The 23737-nt window shown below is 43.0% G+C and overlaps 1 protein-coding gene across 2 annotated transcripts in view; it reads left to right on the top strand.

Annotated features, from left to right (window-relative positions):
• Nucleotides 1-247: 247 nt before the first annotated feature.
• SCMH1 (Scm polycomb group protein homolog 1) overlaps nucleotides 248-23737 on the top strand; it is a 58545-nt gene continuing 35055 nt past the window's right edge. Inside the window, exons 1-4 of one of the 2 annotated variants that reach the window (XM_089686289.1) lie at nucleotides 248-350; nucleotides 9477-9718; nucleotides 12876-12935; nucleotides 22380-22450. In XM_089686289.1, coding sequence (XP_089542415.1) covers nucleotides 9694-9718; nucleotides 12876-12935; nucleotides 22380-22450 — 156 coding nt within the window. In that variant the 5' untranslated portion in view covers nucleotides 248-350; nucleotides 9477-9693. The remainder of the gene's footprint in view (nucleotides 351-9476; nucleotides 9719-12875; nucleotides 12936-22379; nucleotides 22451-23737) is intronic. The other variant, XM_089686290.1, reaches the window with a different exon arrangement.

The raw sequence follows: 23737 nt of genomic DNA, 5'->3' as shown, positions 1-23737 counted from the left end.
TGAGATTATGGTAGTGCAAGGAAGGCAGTGGAGGACAGTCCAAGGTAAAAGGCAACAGAAGACAGCTAGAGAAGGAATGACACCTTCCTTCTACAATGGATTCTGACGAAAGGTTGTGTCCCTCCTTCCCCTTGCAGTGTAGGCCTGAGGTATCCCTGTGCTCCCTGGTACCAGCCTGCTTTCTCCACACCAAGCACTAGATGGAGAGGAGGGAAGGACAGGGAGGAGGAGTGAGAGGAGGAGGAGGGGGGGCTGTTTTTACGTCTGGTTGCGTAGGAAAGATCATGGCGGCTGCAGCCTGAGCTCCCTGTACTAAAGCCCGGGAGGGAAAACAGTCAGTGAGCCAAAGGGTAAGTGAGCGCCGGAGCTGACCGCTGTGAGCGGAACGGGCGGGAAAGGCGGGCGCCACCTGCCTCCAACCCCCTCACTTTACGGCAGTGTGCGGTGAGGACAGGCAGCCTGGTCCAGCAGTGGGCCCTGTAGGAGCGAGGAGAGAGTCTGGCTGCTGGTGTTTATAGAGGAGGGAGGGAGGAGTGCTCCGTCCATAAAGACCATTAGAGGAAGGTGTCACATTAGAATAGGAGCTCATTGTCTGAGGGAGGCGGTGTGACAGCTTCCCTCATGTAAATACACAGCTGGGGACTGTAAACACTGCCTGCTCTTTGTATGTCCTCTTCACCCTGATCCTGTCTATTACACCTTCCTCAATGACAGCTTGGATCCTACTTCCCTGTATGACCATCTCTGAGTGCTGGGATTGTCCACCCACTGCACACCTCCTGTCATGGAATTGTCCTGTTTATGTTTGTGGATTTCAGATAGTACACAAGCATCATGGGAAATGTATAGAGTAGAGCCCTTTGGTAGCCTTCATCCAGCCTTTGGGGTAATAGTCCTCTCACTGATATGAGGCACTATTCCTTCCACCGACACCAACAGTGGGAAATAATTCCTGACACTTAACAGCGGGGTACTATTCCTTCTACTGATACCAATGGTGGGGTACTATTCCTTCTACTGATACCAATGGTGGGGTACTATTCCTTCTACTGATACCAATGGTGGGGCACTATTCCTTCTACTGATACCAATGGTGGGATACTATTCCTTCTACTGATACCAATGGTGGGATACTATTCCTTCTACTGATACCAATGGTGGGATACTATTCCTTCTACTGATACCAATGGTGGGATACTATTCCTTCTACTGATACCAATGGTGGGATACTATTCCTTCTACTGATACCAATGGTGGGATACTATTCCTTCTACTGATACCAATGGTGGGATACTATTCCTTCTACTGATACCAATGGTGGGATACTATTCCTTCTACTGATACCAATGGTGGGATACTATTCCTTCTACTGATACCAATGGTGGGATACTATTCCTTCTACTGATACCAATGATGGGATACTATTCCTTCTACTGATACCAATGGTGGGATACTATTCCTTCTACTGATACCAATGATGGGATACTATTCCTTCTACTGATACCAATGGTGGGGCACTATTCCTTCTACTGATACCAATGATGGGATACTATTCCTTCTACTGATACCAATGATGGGATACTATTCCTTCTACTGATACCAATGGTGGGATACTATTCCTTCTACTGATACCAATGATGGGATACTATTCCTTCTACTGATACCAATGATGGGATACTATTCCTTCTACTGATACCAATGGTGGGATACTATTCCTTCTACTGATACCAATGATGGGATACTATTCCTTCTACTGATACCAATGGTGGGGCACTATTCCTTCTACTGATACCAATGATGGGATACTATTCCTTCTACTGATACCAATGGTGGGATACTATTCCTTCTACTGATACCAATGGTGGGATACTATTCCTTCTACTGATACCAATGATGGGATACTATTCCTTCTACTGATACCAATGGTGGGGCACTATTCCTTCTACTGATACCAATGATGGGATACTATTCCTTCTACTGATACCAATGATGGGATACTATTCCTTCTACTGATACCAATAATGGGATACTATTCCTTCTACTGATACCAATGGTGGGGTACTATTCCTTCTACTGATACCAATGGTGGGATACTATTCCTTCTACTGATACCAATGATGGGATACTATTCCTTCTACTGATACCAATGATGGGATACTATTCCTTCTACTGATAACAATGGTGGGATACTATTCCTTCTACTGATACCAATGATGGGATACTATTCCTTCTACTGATACCAATGGTGGGGCACTATTCCTTCTACTGATACCAATGATGGGATACTATTCCTTCTACTGATACCAATGATGGGATACTATTCCTTCTACTGATACCAATAATGGGATACTATTCCTTCTACTGATACCAATAATGGGATACTATTCCTTCTACTGATACCAATGGTGGGGTACTATTCCTTCTACTGATACCAATGGTGGGATACTATTCCTTCTACTGATACCAATAATGGGATACTATTCCTTCTACTGATACCAATAATGGGATACTATTCCTTCTACTGATACCAATGATGGGATACTATTCCTTCTACTGATACCAATGGTGGGGCACTATTCCTTCTACTGATACCAATGGTGGGGCACTATTCCTTCTACTGATACCAATGATGGGATACTATTCCTCCTGCTGATACCAATGATGGGATACTATTCCTCCTGCTGATACCAATGATGGGATACTATTCCTCCTGCTGACACCAATGATGGGATACTATTCCTTCCACCGACACCAACAGTGGGAAATAATTCCTGACACTTAACAGCGGGGTACTATTCCTTCTACTGATACCAATGGTGGGATACTATTCCTTCTACTGATACCAATGGTGGGGTACTATTCCTTCTACTGATACCAATGATGGGATACTATTCCTCCTGCTGATACCAATGATGGGATACTATTCCTCCTGCTGATACCAATGATGGGATACTATTCCTCCTGCTGACACCAATGATGGGATACTATTCCTTCTACTGATACCAATGGTGGGGTACTATTCCTTCTACTGATACCAATGGTGGGATACTATTCCTTCTACTGATACCAATGATGGGATACTATTCCTTCTACTGATACCAATGGTGGGATACTATTCCTTCTACTGACACCAATGATGGGATACTATTCCTTCTACTGATACCAATGGTGGGGTACTATTCCTTCTACTGATACCAATGGTGGGATACTATTCCTTCTACTGATACCAATGATGGGATACTATTCCTTCTACTGATACCAATTGTGGGATACTATTCCTTCTACTGACACCAATGATGGGATACTATTCCTTCTACTGACGCCAATGATGGGATACTATTCCTTCTACTGATACCAATGGTGGGGTACTATTCCTTCTACTGATACCAATGGTGGGATACTATTCCTTCTACTGATACCAATGGTGGGATACTATTCCTTCTACTGATACCAATGGTGGGATACTATTCCTTCTACTGATACCAATGATGGGATACTATTCCTTCTACTGATACCAATGGTGGGGTACTATTCCTTCTACTGATACCAATGGTGGGATACTATTCCTTCTACTGATACCAATGGTGGGATACTATTCCTTCTACTGATACCAATGGTGGGATACTATTCCTTCTACTGATACCAATGGTGGGATACTATTCCTTCTACTGATACCAATGGTGGGGTACTATTCCTTCTACTGATACCAATGGTGGGGTACTATTCCTTCTACTGATACCAATGGTGGGGTACTATTCCTTCTACTGATACCAATGGTGGGGTACTATTCCTTCTACTGATACCAATGGTGGGGTACTATTCCTTCTAATGATACCAATGGTGGGGTACTATTCCTTCTAATGATACCAATGGTGGGATACACTTCCTTCTACTGATACCAATGGTGGGATACTATTCCTTCTACTGATACCAATGGTGGGATACTCTTCCTTCTACTGATACCAATGGTGGGATACTCTTCCTTCTACTGATACCAATGGTGGTATACTCTTCCTTCTACTGATACCAATGGTGGGATACTCTTCCTTCTACTGATACCAATGGTGGGGCACTATTCCTTCTACGTATACCAATGATTGGGCAGTATTCCTCCCACTGACACCAGTGATTGGGCAGTATTCCTCCCGCTGACACCAGTGATGGGGCAGTATTCCTCCCGCTGACACCAGTGATGGGGCAGTATTCCTCCCGCTGACACCAGTGATGGGGCAGTATTCCTCCCGCTGACACCAGTGATGGGGCAGTATTCCTCCCCCTGACACCAGTGATGGGGCAGTATTCCTCCCGCTGACACCAGTGATGGGGCAGTATTCCTCCCGCTGACACCAGTGATGGGGCAGTATTCCTCCCGCTGACACCAGTGATGGGGCAGTATTCCTCCCGCTGACACCAGTGATGGGGCAGTATTCCTCCCGCTGACACCAGTGATGGGGCAGTATTCCTCCCGCTGACACCAGTGATGGGGCAGTATTCCTCCCGCTGACACCAGTGATGGGGCAGTATTCCTCCCGCTGACACCAGTGATGGGGCAGTATTCCTCCCGCTGACACCAGTGATGGGGCAGTATTCCTCCCGCTGACACCAGTGATGGGGCAGTATTCCTCCCGCTGACACCAGTGATGGGGCAGTATTCCTCCCGCTGACACCAGTGATGGGGCAGTATTCCTCCCGCTGACACCAGTGATGGGGCAGTATTCCTCCCGCTGACACCAGTGATGGGGCAGTATTCCTCCCGCTGACACCAGTGATGGGGCAGTATTCCTCCCGCTGACACCAGTGATGGGGCAGTATTCCTCCCGCTGACACCAGTGATGGGGCAGTATTCCGCCCGCTGACACCAGTGATGGGCCACTGTTCCGCCCGCTGACACCAGTGATGGGCCACTGTTCCGCCCGCTGACACCAGTGATGGGCCACTGTTCCGCCCGCTGACACCAGTGATGGGCCACTGTTCCGCCCACTGACACCAGTGATGGGCCACTGTTCCGCCCACTGACACCAGTGATGGGCCACTGTTCCGCCCACTGACACCAGTGATGGGCCACTGTTCCGCCCACTGACACCAGTGATGGGCCACTATTCCGCCCACTGACACCAGTGATGGGCCACTATTCCGCCCACTGACACCAGTGATGGGCCACTATTCCGCCCACTGACACCAGTGATGGGCCAGTATTCCTCCCACTGACACCAGTGATGGGCCACTATTCCTCCCAATGACACCAATGATGGGACACTATTCCTCCCACTGACACCAACAATAATTTGCTATTTCTTCCACTGATACCAATTATTGGGTACTGTTCCTCTCAGTAATACCAATGATGGGCCACTGTTCCTCCTACTGACCACAGGCGCTATGTAACTGACTACCAACCCTGTGGCAATATTTATTCTCACTGATGTTGGGCCCGGGACATTTTCTACCCCCACTGGCCACAATCCGGCCCTTCTGAAGGACATTAAACTGGACCTTTGGAGACCCCTGGAGTAGAGGGAACAGTAGCTAAGGCTGATGACATCATCAATGACATATTGCAATGACATCATACACTGATCAGCCAGAATGTTGTGACTACCCACCATAACAGTAGGTTCTCCTTTTGCCAACAAAACAGCCCCGACCCATCAAGGCACGACACCAAAGTAACACCCATGTGAATTGCAGGATCAAAGGTTTCCAGCAGAACTTTGCCCAAAGCTTCATATTGCCTCCACTGGTTTGTCTTCTTCCATAGTGCATCCTTATGCCATCTCTTCCCCAGGAAAGTGATGCACATGCATCCCACCATCCACATGATGTAAAAGAAAATGTAATTCGTCAGACCAGGCCCTCCTTCTATTCCTCCATGATCTAGTTCTGATGCTCACATGCCGATTGTGGGAGCGTTTGGCTGTTGACATGGGTCAGTGTGGACATCCTGCCCATTCTGATGCTACAAAGCCTCATCCCAGCCATGGCACCACCTGCCTGGAGTTTGCATGTTCTCCCTGTGCCTGTGTGGGTTTCCTCCGGTTACTCTGGTTTCCTCCCACACTCCAAAGACATGCTGATAGGTTAATTGGATCTTGTCTGAATTGGCACTAGTATGTGTATGTATGAATGTGAGTTAGGGACCTTAGATTGTACGCCCCTTGAGGGTTAGAGACTGATGTGAATGTACAATATATATATATATGTAAAGCACTGCGTAAATTGACAACGCTATATAAATGAAATAAATACACAACAAACTGCACTGTGTGGTATCTGGCACCATGCCTCCTGATTATTTAGAGTGGTTCTAAAGCCTTAAAGAAGAACTCCAGGATAGGTTAAAAAAAATCACCCATTAGACAACCCCCTACACAAAACAAACCGCTAATACGTTTGTGACATTTCGTTACCATTGAAGAGAAAAGTCTAACTAACTGAATTTTCAGGAAGTCTTCTCTGTAATTCAAAAGTTAAACAGCATCTGCTCTGCCATGGAGGGGGTGTAACAGCAGGGATTACATCATATCCTCTCCTGCCTCTCTGCAGTAAAAGGAAACTGCAGTTCCCATCAATCAAACCAAAGAAACAGTTTGATTTGAAAATGAATAGGCCATTTCAGAGCAACTACTGAGTGAACCTGAAGATGGATGGCATATTCAGTGAAGGTAGGAAATCAGCAACAAGGACATGTAGAGAAGTTTATGCCTGGAGTTCTGCTTTAAGGTTTTTCACCTTAATACGTTCTATGCATTAAGGTGAAAAATCTTCTGTGCTGCAAAGTCCCCCTCAGCCCCCCTTATATTCATCTGAGCCCAGTATGATCCAGCAATGTGCTCTTGCTGCTGTCTCCTTCCTCCATGTGCAGATTGATAGCAGCAGGGGCCATTGCCAAGTGAGGGGGGGCAGGGCCAAGCCTCCCACTCTGTGTCAATAGAGGCAGGCAGGGTGGCTCAGGAGCGAGCATGCACGGGTGCCCCCATGGAAAGCGACTTTCCATGGGGGCACTTGCTACGGAGGAGGAGCCAGGACGGCATAAGGGAGCACGGACTTAAGGGAGCACTCTGGAGGAGCAGGACTTAAGGGGTACTAAGTTTGGGAGGCATTCTCGGAAGAGAAGAGAGGCCATAAGGGGGCTTTAACTTAGGCAGTATGCTGGAGGTACAGGAGATAAGGGGGCACTCAGGAGGAGGATGTAAAGGGGGACTCTGGAGGTATTTAGTACCCCCAGAGTGGCCCCTTACATCCTCCAACGTGCCCCTTCGTAATATGAGCACAAGAACTGTAATATAGGTGTGCAGTGTATACTTCGGGCACAGATTCTGTTTAAGACCCTTCCACTGCCCATGCCCACTGTTAGCTGCGGAGCACATTTCCCAGGGTGCTCTAGGTTTTTCATATTTTTAGTCATGCTCACATTTTGCCATGCTGTTTTGACTGGAGGGGGTCCTTCATGGTTTCTTGCATTGGGGCTTTGCCCCATGTCTTTCCAGCTCCCTCCTCCACCCCCACCACTCCTAACCTACACCAGCATCCATCCCTCTCAATGTTGTCCTCAACTCCTAAATCCTCCCACTGTTACCCACTGCAGCAAATTAATACCTGGTTGACCTTGCATTCCTTTAATATGTCCACATCCATCAAAACATAGTCAAGCCCTCATGCCCTATCCTCTAGCACCCCAATTTAACACTACAGAGGTCCCTTCTGGCCATCCAGAAATCTCCCAGTGACCCACCCAGCAATCACAGCCTTTCCATCCCACCCCTAACCCACGCCACCCTCAACTACCCAGCCTTCACTCACCCCCCCCCTCCCTCTCTCACCCCAGCCTCACCCAACTCCCACCCCTCACTTCTCAAACCACCCCTCTGTCTAATTTTCCTAGGTGATTGGTATCAGTAATTGCAATGAGCGAGTATTTTAAAAAAAAAAAAAAAGGTATCGGTATACGGTCTTAAAAAGTGGTATCGGTGTATCCCTAGACTAGGCCTTCTATTGAACAAAAAACTGCACTCCTATGATCCAAAGAAAATGTACAGCCAAAAAAAGCTTTGCCTATACTTCTCCTTTTTAAGCATGACTGTGGAACCTGTAGAATGCTCATCTAATTTTATATACTCCTTACTCTGCGTTCCCTTTTAATTTTACATTTAAAGTGGCTGTAAACCTCAGACATAAAATACGAACAAAGCATATCTATCTATAGTGTGTACTTGTCTCTATCCAGAGCACTAAAGGGGAGATTTACTATAAGTGGTGCACACAAAACCTGGTGCAGCTGTGCATAGTAACCAATCAGCTTCTAACTTCAGCTTGTTCTATGAAGCTCTGACGATAAAACCTAGAAGCTGATTGGTTACTATGCACAGCTGCACCATGTCCGGTCTGCACCAGTTTTAGTAAATCTTCATTTTTATTTGCTGTCTCGTTCCTCTGCTATCAGCATAGAGTCACTTATGACAAGTTTTCCTGCCACCAAGAGAAAAAAGGTGATGGGAGGCAGCGTCAGCACAGCACTTGTGATTGACAGCCTCAGCTCTGTTCCTGTGTGCTGTGTGAAGGTGGATGTGTCCCTTCCCTGCAATCCGCTCTCAGAGGTCTCCTCCCTGAGCTGTGCAGTGTATAACTTCATCTCTTTGCCCCCTTTTTTCTAACGGCTCAGACAAGCTGTATATTTATTTATTATTTATTTATTCCAGGTACTTATATAGCGCCGTCAATTTACACAGCACTCTACATATATATTGTACATTCACATCAGTCCCTAACTCTCAAGGGGCGTACAATCTAAGGTCCCTAACTCACATTCGTACATACACATACTAGGGCCAATTTAGACAGGATCCAGTTAACCTACCAGCATGTCTTTGGAGTGTGGGAGGAAACCGGAGTACCTGGAGGAAACCCACGTAGGCACAGGGAGAACATGCAAACTCCAGGCAGGAGGTGCCATGGCTGGGATTCCAACCAATGAGCCTAGTACTGCCAGGTGGAAGTGCTAACCATTTATCCACTGTGCTGCCCAACTTCTGTATAACTTCTGGACTTTGAACAGACGTAGAGAAGATACTGCAGATAAACAGGTACAACTTATGTAGGAGGATTTGTTTAATCTCTGTGGGTAGTCACTTCACTGGGTATATGTAAGAGTCTACAATCACTTTAATACTTACCTAGTGTGTCCCTGGTTCAGTGAATAGTTTTTTTAAGGCTTCCTGGCTACCAGAAGGAGATTGGATCTCCTTGTGTTAAAGCCCAAATCTGATTCCTAGTTCTGAGTGAGTTTTGTCCAAACCAATTTTAACATTTCTGTTTTGTAGCTTCAAACATAATAAAGAAAATATGTTCAGAAGTACCACACTTTTCACTTTCGTTTCCTATGAATGTATTGGTAACAGACACCATTACTGTGAAAATCTCTTTGTTCTGACACTAATCCTGTATACACGTTTGTAACTTTTACATTGTGTTTTCACCAGATACAGTCCAATGGCCAGCTTGGGAGACAGAACGTGCCAGACTCAAGAATCGTATATACAAATGGGTCATTTGAAAGTGTAACAGGAAACACCTGCTCAGCTGCCAGCATTCACTGTCATACCCTCCTAAGGCGGTGTGTTGGAGTTATTTTGAAGAGTTCACCTTTGCCGCCTGTCACCTTAGGAACCTGTGCATCATTGCTTGGCTTCTGGAATCATGAGAAAACCTGGTCACTTAAGGGGTAATGATTTTAATGAGATGACTTTTTACATGGCTTTAAAAAAAGAGGTTTCTTTTCTTTTGTTTTAATTTAGTTTTAATTTAGTTTTATGTACTTGTTGTCCTTGGCCCAGTAATATGCCTCTCAGGGTAACAGGGTTGGATGTTCAGCATTTTGCTTGGAATATTTATTTGCATCATTGTGCCATTGGTTTAAAGCTGAACTCCAGGCAAACAGAGTAAATATGCAGTTTTTCCTGCCAAAGGATTTGTACTTCTGTCCATCCTGTTCTGAAATTTACAAATCTCCACTATACCACACAGCCCTGAGCTGGCAGGGCAAGAGCAGTGTTTTTTTTTTTCCTCTATTGCAATTCAATAACACTCAGATCAGCTATAATATTATGACTACTGATCGGTACGGTGTATAACATTGATTATCTCATTACAATGGCACCTGAAGGTGGGTTGGATATACTGGGCAGCAAGTGAGCATGTTATCCCTGAAGTTGATGTATTGAAATCAGAAAAAATGGGGTGGGCGTGACTATGAGGGCCAAATTGTAATGGCTAGATCAGGGGTGGACTGACAACTCATGGGGCCCCTGGGCAATAGAGGATCATGGGGCCCCTGTGTCCTTGCCCAAACTCAAAAAAGCCTATGAAAAAGGTACCAGGGGCATCTCATGGTGCCCCCTACTGACCCCGGTCCCTCGGGCAGTGCACGAGTTTCCAAATGGTCAGTCCGCCCCTGGGCTAGATGGTCAGGTCAGAGCAGCTCCAAAACTGCAGCTGTTGTGGGATGTTCCCAGTCTGCAGAAGTCATGATCTACCAAAAATGGTCCTAGGAAGGAAAACCGATGAACCAGAGACAGGGTCATGGGCAGCCCAGACTCAGTGGACTACATGGGCCAGGCCTTCGTTCCCCACCTTCATCAATCAAATAGTAGAGCTACTGTTATTGAAATTGCTGAAATAGTTCATGCTGTTTCCAATAGAGAGGTGTTTGAACACACAGTGCATCACTTTTTGTTGCATGTAGGGATTCGTAACTGTAGACCAGTCAGAGCGTCCATGCTGACCTGTGTCCACAGCCAAAGCACCTACAATGGCCATGTGAACATTAGATCTGGACAACGGAGCAATAGAAGAAGGTGGCCTGCTCTGATCAATCACATTTTCCTTTTCATCATGTGGGTGGCTGAGTGCGTTTGCATTGCTTTCCTGGGGAAGAGATGTCCCCTGGATGCACTATGGGAAGTTGGATCCATGGAGGCCCCACCACTCTACCTACAGGACTTAAAGTGTTACTAAGCCCACAACAGTAAAAGCGGTCTGTATATGCAGTAAAGCATACTTATTATGCTCATTGTGGAACCTAAGGGATTAACCCTCTGCATTTTGTAAAAAGGCTGTTTGATCCTGTCTTCTCTGATCCTCCCCTTCTTCTACTGTCCCCAATCCATTTGTTGATAGACCAGAGTCTTGGGGACAAGCTGACATGCTCAGTTTGGTGTGTATTGTTAGAGAATTTTGTGTTTTCTTGGGAGGGTGCATGTGATCAGCGCAGGGCTAATCAGCACTGTCCAGACAAAAGGACAGGGATTATGCAGCCTCATAGGACAGTCAGATTAGAATGAAATCTCCTCCTACAAGCTTTAACCAGTGCTCTGCTGGACACTGATAGAAGTCACAAGACTGCTATATACTACTGATGAGAAAAGGTATTTAGCAGTTTATATTTACTAAAATAATTGCATTTCCATGTTCTGTGCACTGTGGGAGACTAGATATAGTGAATGCAAGGTCCTGGGTTTCGTAACACTTTAAAGGATTAGCTACTGACGGCTTGATGCCAGATATCACAGCGTACCTTCAGAGGGATAGTGAAGTCAGTGCCTATGCGGGTCAGGGCTGTTTTGACAGCATAAGAGGAACCTACTTAATATTAGGTGGGTGGTCATAATGTTATGGCTGAGGGTTGTATAGGTCTCATCTCCACCTCTCTGAGCTTTGTTGTTTGGGGTATTGCAAGAGGCTGATGCCATGTTAAAGCGGAGTTCCAGCCGTATTTGTGTTTATTAACTGTCAGCAGCTACAAAAACTGTAGCTGCTGACTTTTAATAAACACACATTTGCCTGTCCCAGGGTCCAGTGATGTACTCACCCCTGCCGTCCCTCCTCTCCTCCACGGTGCCGGCATCTCAACTGTGGGCACCAGGCTGTGACAGCTTGCGGCTTCACAGCCTGGTGCCAACTGCGCATGCGCAAGGTGTGCTGCACCTCCTGATTGGTCCGGCAGTCTTCTGGGACCTGTGAAAGTTCCCTGGAGACTGCAGGAAGAAGGAGGGGGCCAAACATCCGGCTCACTTCGCCGCGGCAAACTGAGCCAGAAGTGTGAGCGGGTACCTGTCAAAACCTGTCAAAAGGTGCCAAATATGGCAGTGGAGGGGGGGGGGGAGCCAAACAAGTGGAGTTTCCACTTTTGGGTGGAACTATGCTTTAAATTCATGTATTTACACTGATTTAAAAAATATATTTAACGAGTTAATGAATAAAGAGCTGCAATAACCGACGTGTTTATATCTGTCTGCAGTTCAGCTTTAAAATAAAATCTTACATTGTGAGATACAGTTTGACCTAGGTAAGATAATAGGTAGATTATTTCACTGTGTTGCTTATTTCGTACCTTTACGTGAATAATAGCTATGCTTTGGTGTTTATTCTGTGTATCACTAATCAAATTGCCATTTTCCCCACTATTTCTAGTTGTGTGATACTGATCCGGTCTCCCCAACTGCACTTATACATACTAATGGCTGACATGCGTATACACTCTTCATTGCATGACTTATGAGCCTCCAGTGATCATCCAGTTTGTGCTGACACAATTATTCTGCCCATTGCTCTAGCCAGTAGATTCCCTGTTATGGGTAGCATGGCCCTGCAGGTTACACATTCTTTTTTCACAAGTTTCACAGTTTTTTTTTTTTATATAGTTTGGTTTTGAACTGTGCATGTGAGTATCTTTAAAACTTTAAACCGACCTTTATTTTATCTCATTCATGTAAACCTTCCAGCTCTGAATGTCAGTTTTACACAACCTTAAAACTGCTCACCTATATATACTCCAAATAACATACTGTGTATGTATCTCATCAGTGTATATCATTTTTTAGCGGCAGACTGGAAAGATGGGAGGAGACATGGCAGACCTGCTGATACGCATACTCCTCAAGGTACAGCTGATCTGTCTGTATTCATATTGGCATACATTAAAATATATTTATAGCCAAAACAGCCAAAACCTCTAGCCTAAAACCCCCGTATAGCCAAAACCTCTAGCCTAAAACCCCCGTATAGCCAAACCCTCTAGCCTAAAACCCCCGTATAGCCAAAACCTCTAGCCTAAAACCCCCGTATAGCCAAAACCTCTAGCCTAAAACCCCCGCATAGCTAAAACCTCTAGCCTAAAACCCCCGTATAGCCAAAACCTCTAGCCTAAAACCCCCGTATAGCCAAACCCTCTAGCCTAAAACCCCCGTATAGCCAAAACCTCTAGCCTAAAACCCCCGTATAGCCAAAACCTCTAGCCTAAAACCCCCGTATAGCCAAAACCTCTAGCCGAAAACCCCCGTATAGCCAAAACCTCTAGCCGAAAACCCCCGTATAGCCAAAACCTCTAGCCGAAAACCCCCGTATAGCCAAAACCTCTAGCCGAAAACCCCCGTATAGCCAAAACCTCTAGCTTAAAATTTCTGTTAGGTCATCACATGGTTCCAGTAATTTTTCTTGATACAGACTCTCAGTTCTCAGCAGAAATGTACTTGCCTGTCAGTTCCTAGATACATAATGGACAAAAATTAATATTTAAGTGGAATGTATAGTCTTTTAGATACACATGTAAAAGAGATCCGCTCAAGTAATATGTGTGTTTTGTTTTTTTTCGTTGTGTTTTTTTTTTTTACAAAACATTGTTTCTGTGTATAAGTTGTAATTTTATATGTACATGGTGTAGGTATGCTCATTACGTAAACAGGTTCTACCTTTTGCAATGCTACACAATGGGTGTCCTTTACTGCTTCTTCTAACTGCACAACTATGTGTCCGCTGAATAATGGAAAACCCTGCACTCCCTGTGTAGCCTATATGTTAGTTTAACAGTTTTTAGGCACAATAATTATAATAGCTATGAATGCTGTAAGTGTATAGCCCAGCATTCCTATTGTATTGACATTATTATAGTAGCTAGTCTGCCCTTGGCTAGTGGCTAATCTACAATTCCCTAAATTTAGGAAAATGGCAAAAAAAAATTGTAAAAATATGAAAGTCACATAGGAAGTAATTTGTTACCCCTGTCATAACATATGTGATAACTGAAAATATACTGTTATCAGCTGCTTAAAGTGTTACTAAACCCACAACAATAAAATGAGTCTGTATATGCAGTACATCATGCTTGTTATACTCACTGTGGAACCTAAGGGGTTAATCCTCTGCATTGTGTAAAAAGGATGGTTGATCCTGACTTCTCTGATCCCCCCCTTCTTCCAGTGTCCCCCTCTTATCTCCTGATAAGACATATTGTGTGGAGTCACTCTGCACATGGTCAGTCTGGTGTGTACTGCTAGAGAGGTTGTTTTTTTTTCCTGAAGAGAGAGAGACACTGATAAATTCACAAGACTGATCTAACTGCTAATGAGAAAAGGTAATTGGCAGTTTATATTTACTAAAATAATTGCACTTCAATGTTCTGTGTACGGTGGGAGATCAGATATAGTGAATGCAGGGTCCTGGGTTTAGTAACACTTTAAAGCCCAAATCTGGGCACCACACTTTCCATAGTTTTAAAGGGCTAAGTTGCTAGTTACACCATCCCCTTATAGTAATTCATTTGTTTTTGAATAGTAAGCAGCTGATTTATCCTTGCTATGGTATACTTAGTGATTCTGCAACCTGGAATAGGTATACTGGTAAGCTGTTTCAACAGTACTCTGATGTATATTAATTCTGGATCTTTGACTCACTGATATGACGTCTACAGTCTGCTATGTAGTCCTGTTGGACAACATTGCATCATTCTTCAATTACTGTGAACATGATCTACTGCTGATAAATTTGATTCTATTCTATTTGCCACCGTCTTTTTGTCATGCACAAGGATAAGAATCTTTCATTTTAGCCATGGGAATGTAGTTTTCAAACCTCATTTGATTCCACTGAACACAACTGTCACTTTTAAATAATGAACCTTTTCCTGCTGTTTTTGTTTGTGAATTAAAGTATAACTAAAGGCAAAACTTTTTTTTTTTTTTATTTAAGTTTTATATGGAGTAGAGAGGGATTGACACCTGTCCGTTTTTAATTCTGTCTGTGTCCCCGTTAGAGATATTCATCCTCTCAATTTGTCCTGTTACTATTATCCTTGAAAAGAAATTCCCACATTTTGGGTTGTCCCTAGAAAAGTAATAAAGGGGAGATCTTCCAATGGGGACACTAGTACTTTTCCTTTCTCTTCCTGTTTTGGCTGTGGGACAAGAAGTGAAGGTAAATTTCCCCAATGGGACACAGATGGCCAAAAAAAAAAAAACTGAAGGGTTTAACCCTCCCTTTATCCAAGATGGGAAAAACAAATTTTATCTATAGTTTTACTTTAGGCATATTGCAACTTACAAAATTGTTGCATTTAGCTGTGTACACACCTTAAGGGAATTCAATTTGTGGTCCCTTGGCAAGGGTGAGAAACACTGTATGACTAAATGACAAAAATGAGTTTTTTACTTTATTATAGAAGTGATTCAGGTGACTGTAAATGCGCCCGATCACTTCCACATGCTAACAAGTAGTGGTCCCATACTCTAGGACATTTTCCCCTCCCTACTTCCACTTCTTCTTTATGAGCATGGGACCTCTAGAGGGGCCCTTAGGATGGAGAGCAGGAAGAGAGCAGTCAACTTCTGTTCTCTAATCTCAAAGCCACAAGCAAAGTAAAAAAACTACTGTTAATGGACTACTACAGAATACATTCAATGTTAAATGACCATTTAGTAATATACCAAAAATAAGTAAAAAATAAAACAAGCCAGACAATAGCCATGCACCCTCAGTGAGCCTTTTTTTACAACACGGTATAAAAACTGCATAGGTATACCTAATTCCCGTAAAACCAACAACCCCCCCCTTAACTCCTCCCCTATCCCGAAAAGTCCTCAAAATGTACCCCAAATGACTGTATACAGCAGACTAGAATCTGTCAAACAAGACTTGACTCACACCTAAGAGTGAGAGTACTAATGTTATACAAAGCAATCCAAAGTATATTAACCTCCCTGGCGGTATTCCCGAGTGTAGCTCGGGGTAAAGTTTCAGTACCAAAAGCGGTAACCCCAAGCTACACTCGGGCTTACCATGCAGCGTTGCATAGGGAGTCCCTGCAGCGCTTACCTTGTTCTTCGCTCCCGCGATGTGTCCCCTGCAGCGTCCCCGGCCATCTCCTCCGGCCGATGCCGGCTTCCGTGTTCCGGTCCCTGTGACGTCGGGATGTACGGGCGGCGGCAAATTTGACATTTTTTTTAAAAATTTCATTTTTTTTAAAATGATTATTACATAGTAAAACATTGCTGTTTCAAAACATTTCACATATATTTTGTCCTTACTGCTTTGTCCTGTCCCCTGCCTGCATTTTGACTGTTCTTTCTGCCTGGAAACTTAGAAAAGTCCATGGCGTCCAAAAAGCGTCTCTTTATGTCAAAAGCAGTTTTAGACCAGCTAGAAAACAGCGATAGTAAATCAGAACCACTTGCAGAATTGAGTGATAATGATTTGTGGGGAAATTCGGCATCAGACACTGAAAACGATTTTGCGACTTTGCTCAGCGATGTGCGAACTTGGCGCTATATTTCAAATTTCAGTGTTTTTGGTTTGATTATATTATTTAATTACATTTATTATTATATTATTTTTTGTGATTATTTATTAAATTATAATTTATGATTTTGTGTTTCAAGTTTTATCATATCCAGAATGTTTACTAGACTCTTGTTCGGACAGATTTCAGTGAGTTATTCCTAAATTACAGGCCTACAATAACAAAAAAAAAACATATTTCCATGCAAAAAAATGGTACCACTTTCAGCACCAAAAATCTGAAATAATCATACGCTAGGGAGGTTAAATAAATATTGCAAAATACAGCAGTTCATAGCCCAAATTGTACCATTAAAGTCACAAACGTGAGTATGCATGACATGGACAGTCAGTATGGCAAATAATTATAGGTCAGCTGTTCCTTTGCAGAATGGATGTGAAATCACACTGATGGAAGACAAACGGTTTGTTTGATGTTTTACGTATTTTTTGTATATTACTAAATGGTTATGTCAAAGATTTTGAATGTAGTCCCTAGTAGTCCATTAATAGTAGTTATTTTGCTTGTGGTTATTTGATTACAGTATGTCTACTAGGACTACAGGCCTATAGGAATTTTTTTTTTTTTTTGAGGACTCAAACATGGGGGATGATCGCTAATCTCTTCTGCTTTGTTTGAATTTGGATGTGATCTCTTCTCAGAGCAATTCCAGATTCAGAGCTGTCAAATCCCTACTGCAATGGCTCGGTAAACAGCAGATCTGTAAATACAGTAAAATTAAAAAACTAAATTCTAAAAGAGCCCCCCCTGCACATAAATCAGGATGCACATGCATATGTAAATACCTATTGGGCAATACATATTTGGTATCCCGCGCACACGAAAAGTAGGAGGAATATGTTTAGGGCCATCAAAATTAACTCCAAACTGACTAACTTGTAATTTTTTTTTTCTATGTGTTTATGCAGTTCTTGAAATAATCTTTATGTGTAATAGAACATTTGGAGATGATATTGTGTTTATGTTCAGTAAAATTCTTTGTAGGGTATGTTTATTGAAAATGATTTCATGAACATTTGAACGGATACCGTGTTTCTCAAAGGTCCAGTTCATACCTCTGCATTTTAGAGACCACGTTAGAATGCAAGACTAAGGATTGTTATAGCAGCATGTTACCGAATGAAGCCGTTCACATCTTTCCACTGCCTTTTCAAAAAAGTGGCATGTCTGAGTTCTGTGCATTTTCTGTGCATTGGCAATGCATAAAAATGCATGTATTGTGTGTTTTTTTAATTATTATTATTATACAGGATTTATATAGCACCAACAGTTTGTGCAGTGCTTTACAATATAAGAGGGAGGCAGTACAGTTACAATACAAGAGGGTTAGTAGGGCTCTGCTCATAAGAGCTTACAATCTAATAATTTGTCCACAACGATTATGTAACTGTAGAAAATAAATCCTCATTGGCCAAATGTAAAAACACATTGCACCGAGCATGCAAAAAAACAAAACAAAACGGACAACACGGATAGATGTGAACCTGGCCAAGCAAGCAATTAGGCTTACCAACTTTATATTCTATAGGTCTCTCTATATGGTTTATGGGTCTTTTTTAGGTTTTCAGTTCACAATGTGCCTTTCACCATATCTGAAAAGTTGGTCGTGAAGGGAAAGGCATATAGTTACGTAAGGATATTTGCAGATCTCCATTTCTTCATTGATCCTCATCTTCTCTGTCATATGTTTACAAATATAAAAGAAAAAGAGAGGACAAAGACAATAGGGGAGAGGACAAAGGCCGGGGTTCTCCAAACTTTCTAAACAAAAGGCCAGTTTACTATTCTTCAAACTTTAGGGGGGCAGACTGTGGCCAGTGTTAGAAGAAAATGTCCTGGAGTCAGTGGGAGTAAACAATGCCCCATCGTTGGTATCAGTGGGAGGATTAGTGCCCCATCATTGGTGTTAATGGGAAGAATAGTGCCCCATCATTGGTATTGATGGGAGGATTAGTGCCCCATCATTGGTATCAGTGGGAGGATTATAGCCCCATCATTGGTGTTAATGGGAAGAATAGTGCCCCATCATTGGTATTGATGGGAGGAATAGTTCCCCATCATTGCTGTCAGTGGGAGTCATAGTGTCCTATTATTAGAATCAATGGGAGGAATAGTGCTCCATCATTGTTATCAGTGAGAGTAATAGTGCCCCATCGTTAGTATCAATGGGAGGAATAGTGCCCCATCGTTAGTATCAATGGGAGGAATAGTGCCCCATCATTGGTATCGGTGGGAGTCATAGTGACCTATCATTAGTATCAGTAATCGTGCTCCATCATTGGTGTCAGTGGGAGGAATAGTGTCTCATTGTCAGTGACAGGAAGTATGCCACATTGATGGTAACAGTGAGAGGAATAATGCCCCAAGGGCTGACTAAAAACAAGCAAGGGGCTGCAGTTTGGAGACTAAAATCTGATTCACCATGTGTACAATTATTAGGCAAGTTGTATTTTTGAGGATTCATTTCATTACTGAACTACAGTGCTCTCGGTTAATCTAAAATGTTAATAAACCTAAAACATGAGGTTTTGTTTTCTTAGGAGGATATCTGTGTTTCACAATTATTCGGCAACTATTAGTGTATAGAATTATTATTTAGCTAAATGAAAAACGAACATTTTTCCATCTCACTTTCATCTGTTAGTCTTGTTCACACTACTGCGACCTGAAAGTTGCGCAACTTACAGTGCGACTTTGCCAGGTGACTTGAGTACTACTTTGAAGCAACTTTCAGGGAAGGCCTGGGTAAACTTCCTGTAATGTCGGATACAAATCACAACAATATAGATGAGGATCCGACTTGGAGGCAACTTCCATTAAAGTCTATGGGCACAAGTCGGATAAAAGTCGCCTTGAAGTAGTACAGGAACCTTTTCTAAAGTTGGAGAAACTTCAGTAGTACTAATGAAGACAGTTTCATTGACTAACATGGGATTTCACATGTCATGTGACTTGGAGTCTCACAAGTCTGATCCCAAGTTGTGGTAGTGTGAACTGAGCCTCAAAGTGAGAGTAATAAACAAGCAACTCAAAATTTACAAAAATTTTTGACACTGCAAAAAATTGGTGAACAATATAGCCACCCTTCTTTTCAATAACTGTCATAAGCCTTCCATATATGGAGTCTGTAAGTTTCTTGATCTGTTGACGGTCAACTTTTTGTGCAGCAGCAACCACAACCTCCCAGACACTGTTCAGAGAGGTGTACTGTTTTCCTCCACCATAAATCTCTGGTTTAAAAAGGGCTAATAAATTCTCAATAGGGTTTGGGTCAGGGGAGGAAGGGGGCCATGCCATTATTCTTTCATCTTTAAGGCTTTACTGGCTAGCCATGCAGTGGAGTACTTCGATGCCTGTGATTGAGCATTGTCCTGCATAAATATCATGGTCTTGAAAAATCCAGACTTTTTCCTTTATCCGTGCTTGAAGAAAGTGTCTTTTAAAAACTGGCAGTAGGTTTGGGAGTTGATTTTGAGTCCATCTTCAACCCAAAAAGGTCCAACTAGCTCATCTTCAATAATACCAGCACCCCACCTTTACCTTGCTGGCATCTGAGTCGAAGTGAAGCTATGCGCCCGTTACTGATCCAGCCACGGGCACATCCATCTGGTCTGCCAAGAGTCACTCTCCTCCTATCAGTCCATAAAACCTTTGAAAAATCTATCTTCAGATATTTCTTGGCGCAGTCTTGATGTTTCAACTTATGTGTCTTGTGGTGGTTGGGTTTCAGCCCTCCTTACTTTGGCCATTTCTCTGAACACCTTGCACTTTTGGGCACTCCAGGTAGGTTGCAGTTCTGGAATGACAGCACTGGAGGATAATGGGTTCCTGTTAACTTCATGTTCGATTCTTCTCAAATCTTTGAAAGTTAAATTGCATTTTGTTTTTTTTTCTCAACATGTTTCTTGCGACCCTGTTGACTATTTGCAACAAATGTTTGATGGTTCTGTGATCATGAGTGCTGTATTCCTCTGATTTTTTTTTTTTACAATTTTTGACTTTTCAATCAAATATCTTTTTTTGACCCATTTTGCCTGAGGAAAATAAGCTGCCTAATAATTGTGCACAACTTGATATAGGGTGTTGATCTCCTTAGGCCACACCCTCCCATTACATAAATACACCCTGATATGCCTAAATCCAATAAGTATTCAAGTTTATACAGCTTGGAGTTAAACAGTATGCATAAAAATGATGATTTGGTCAATATACTCACTTGCCTAATAATTGTGCACAGAGTGTATATTGTGCACTGCAAGTGTAGTTGCTCCATAGCTTACTAAATGAGGTAAAGCCTCAGTTTACAATGAATACCCAATCACATGCAAGGAAAATTAAAACACAGCATTTGTACTTGCATATAATTGGATGATGGCAATCAGCAGTTTCCCTTCATTCCAGAGCTTCCCCTTAGATCTAAAGAAACTGCCCTTAAAGAGCAAAGAATATTTGCCTTTAGTAAATCAACCCCATAGCATAGCAATATCTGCATAATAAGCAGCAGCTCTGGCCTCATTTACATATGTTGTTGGGGTCAGGCGGGAATTTGGGCAAGAAAAATAGGCTGTGAGCTGGCGTTTTTACCACCCCAATTGCCCCCCTTAATCTAACACAGTATGTGCACTGTCACAAATGATACCCCCTGTCGCATATGTTTAAGTGAATTGGGCCTCAGCACAACTGGCCTGCAACCAGTGCAGTGGTTTTGGTGCTGCAGAGCAGCCTTTACAGCGTTTAAACAGGCAGTGAGTAGGTGACGTAGCGCCTCCCAGCTGCCTGCCTAACACCCTGTGAAAAGCCGTATATCGCTTTTCAGAGGGCAATGCAGGTATAAACAAGGTCTATGGAAAAACAGCTGTTCTGTCCCCATCACTGTTTACTTTATGGAGAGCACAAAAGTGTCAGTGAAAAGAACACACAGCTTTTTCCCACTTTACCCCCCAGCAATGATGGGACAGCAGTATCAGTAATACTGTTCCTTTGCTGACCACCTCACATATGTGACACAGAAAAGGCATCCATGTGCATATACCATAACTAACTTCTTAGGCTACTTTCACACTGAGGAGTTTTTGAAGCGTTTTTACGTTAAAAAGAAGTGCCCGAAAAGCAAGCTTCCCTATGTATGTGAATGTATATTTATTTATTTTACTTCAGGTACTTATATAGCGCCATCAATTTACGCAGCGCTTTACATATATATTGTACATTCACATCAGTCCCTAACCCTCAAGGGGCGTACAATCTGAGGTCCCTAACTCACATTCATACATACACATACTAGGGCCAATTTAGACAGGATCCGATTCACCTACCAGCATGTCTTTGGAGTGTGGGAGGAAACCGGAGTAAACCCACACAGGCACAGGGAGAACATGCAAACTCCAGGCAGGTGGTGCCGTGGTTGGGATTCGAACCAACGACCCTAGTACTGCCAGCTAGAAGTGCTAACCATTTAGCCACTGTGCTGCCCCATATCTATGTATGTTTTCACACTGAGGTGTAGTGCTTGCGGTGCAGTGTAAAAACTCCTGCTTGCAGCATCTTTGGGGCATGTTTGGTGTGTTTTTGCGGCAGATCAGTGTGAAAGTAGCCTAAGCCTGATTGTGTGTCTGTTTGTAAAGTATACCTGAAATGCACTGTGGGACTTTACAAGATAATGTCTTATATTGAGTGGGGATATAAAGAGAATAAGGTGCTTTGATCTTTTGGTGTGGAATACTGTTAGTATTAACTATAAAATGTTTCTTTTTAGGGCACTTCAGCTGGGAAAAATATCTGAAGGAGACGGGATCTCAGCCGGCCCCAACACACTGCTTCAGACAGGTGAGTTGTTTGAAAAGTAAAGCTGCTTGGATGGCTACAGGGGCATGGTAGAAAAATACCCTGAAAATTTGATTTATTACTGGTTTAAATGAAAAAAGAGAGGATCTAAAAAAATAATTTTAAAAGCCGTTACTGCTAATGTACAGTGCAAACATATTAAAGCACTGTTTCATAACCCTATGCTGAAGTAATGCCAGCAGGTGTTTCAGGTTATCTGCAGTGATAGAAATATGGGGGTGCCATTGCTGGCTTCCAAGATTGCTGGTTGTCTCACTGAATACAATAATCAAGCTGTACTGCTGGTGATACTATCCAAGGCTGAAAAACGGTACACGTGGCTGGGATGCGCAGTCCCTCAATACTTAAATGTAGATAGTTACATAGTTACATACAGGTACATAGTTAGTCTGGCTGAAAAAAGACAAAGGTCCATTCAGTTCAACCATTAAAGAAAAAAAAGTTTTCCTATACCCACGTTTGTAGAGAGAAGTGACATGAAATGAAAAGGAGGTGAGAAAGCAGGAGGGGGGTATATAGTTAGGCTGAAAAAAAAAAAAGTCCATCCAGTTCAACCATAAAAAAAAGTCCTATAATCCTATACGCACAGTTGATCCAGAGGAAGGCAAAAAAAAACCCAGCAAAGCATGATCCAATTTGCACCTGCAGGAAAAATAATTCCTTCCTGATCCCCCGAGAGGCAATCAGATATTCCCTGGATCAACTTTACCTATAAATGTTAGTATCCAGTTATACTCTGTATAGTTGATAGATATAAGCTGGCAACTTGGTAAACTCAAACGTTGAAAATCTTTATTGGCTACGCAAGTACATCCAGTAAAACAATGCTAACGTGTTTCTGCCACTGTGGCCTTACTCATAGCATAAGCTGCCGGCTTATATCTATCTACATTGCTAGTTGTCTGCCTGTCTCTGCTTTCAAAGATTTTTGTATTGCTCTGTCCCAGAACCAGTCCTCTTAATCTGCATACTTACTCAAGGTCAGTGTCTTGGAGCCACTTGACCAGCATAATGGCGTGGCAAACAGCATTTTCAGGAGAGATCAGCAACAGCAGTCTCCATATTCTTTTTACAGGCTAGCGAGAGACTCAGCTTTATCAGTGATATATATTGGGCCTAAACTGCGGTCTCTGCATGTGCGACTTCCCATAATGTTCACTATATGTAATGCTAGAAGAGACTGTCAGAGACTGTAGACATACTAAAGGAAATAATGGTCAGTGACTGTGAACATTTGACAGGTATTGATGGAAACTAGAGAAATGCTTC

This window comes from Staurois parvus, unplaced genomic scaffold, assembly GCF_062004578.1.
Source record: "Staurois parvus isolate SC_StPar_1 unplaced genomic scaffold, SC_StPar_1.0 ptg000394l, whole genome shotgun sequence".
Taxonomy (NCBI): domain Eukaryota; kingdom Metazoa; phylum Chordata; class Amphibia; order Anura; family Ranidae; genus Staurois; species Staurois parvus.
The sequence above is the reverse complement of the archived record's forward strand: the minus strand, read 5'-3'. Positions and strand labels throughout refer to the sequence as shown.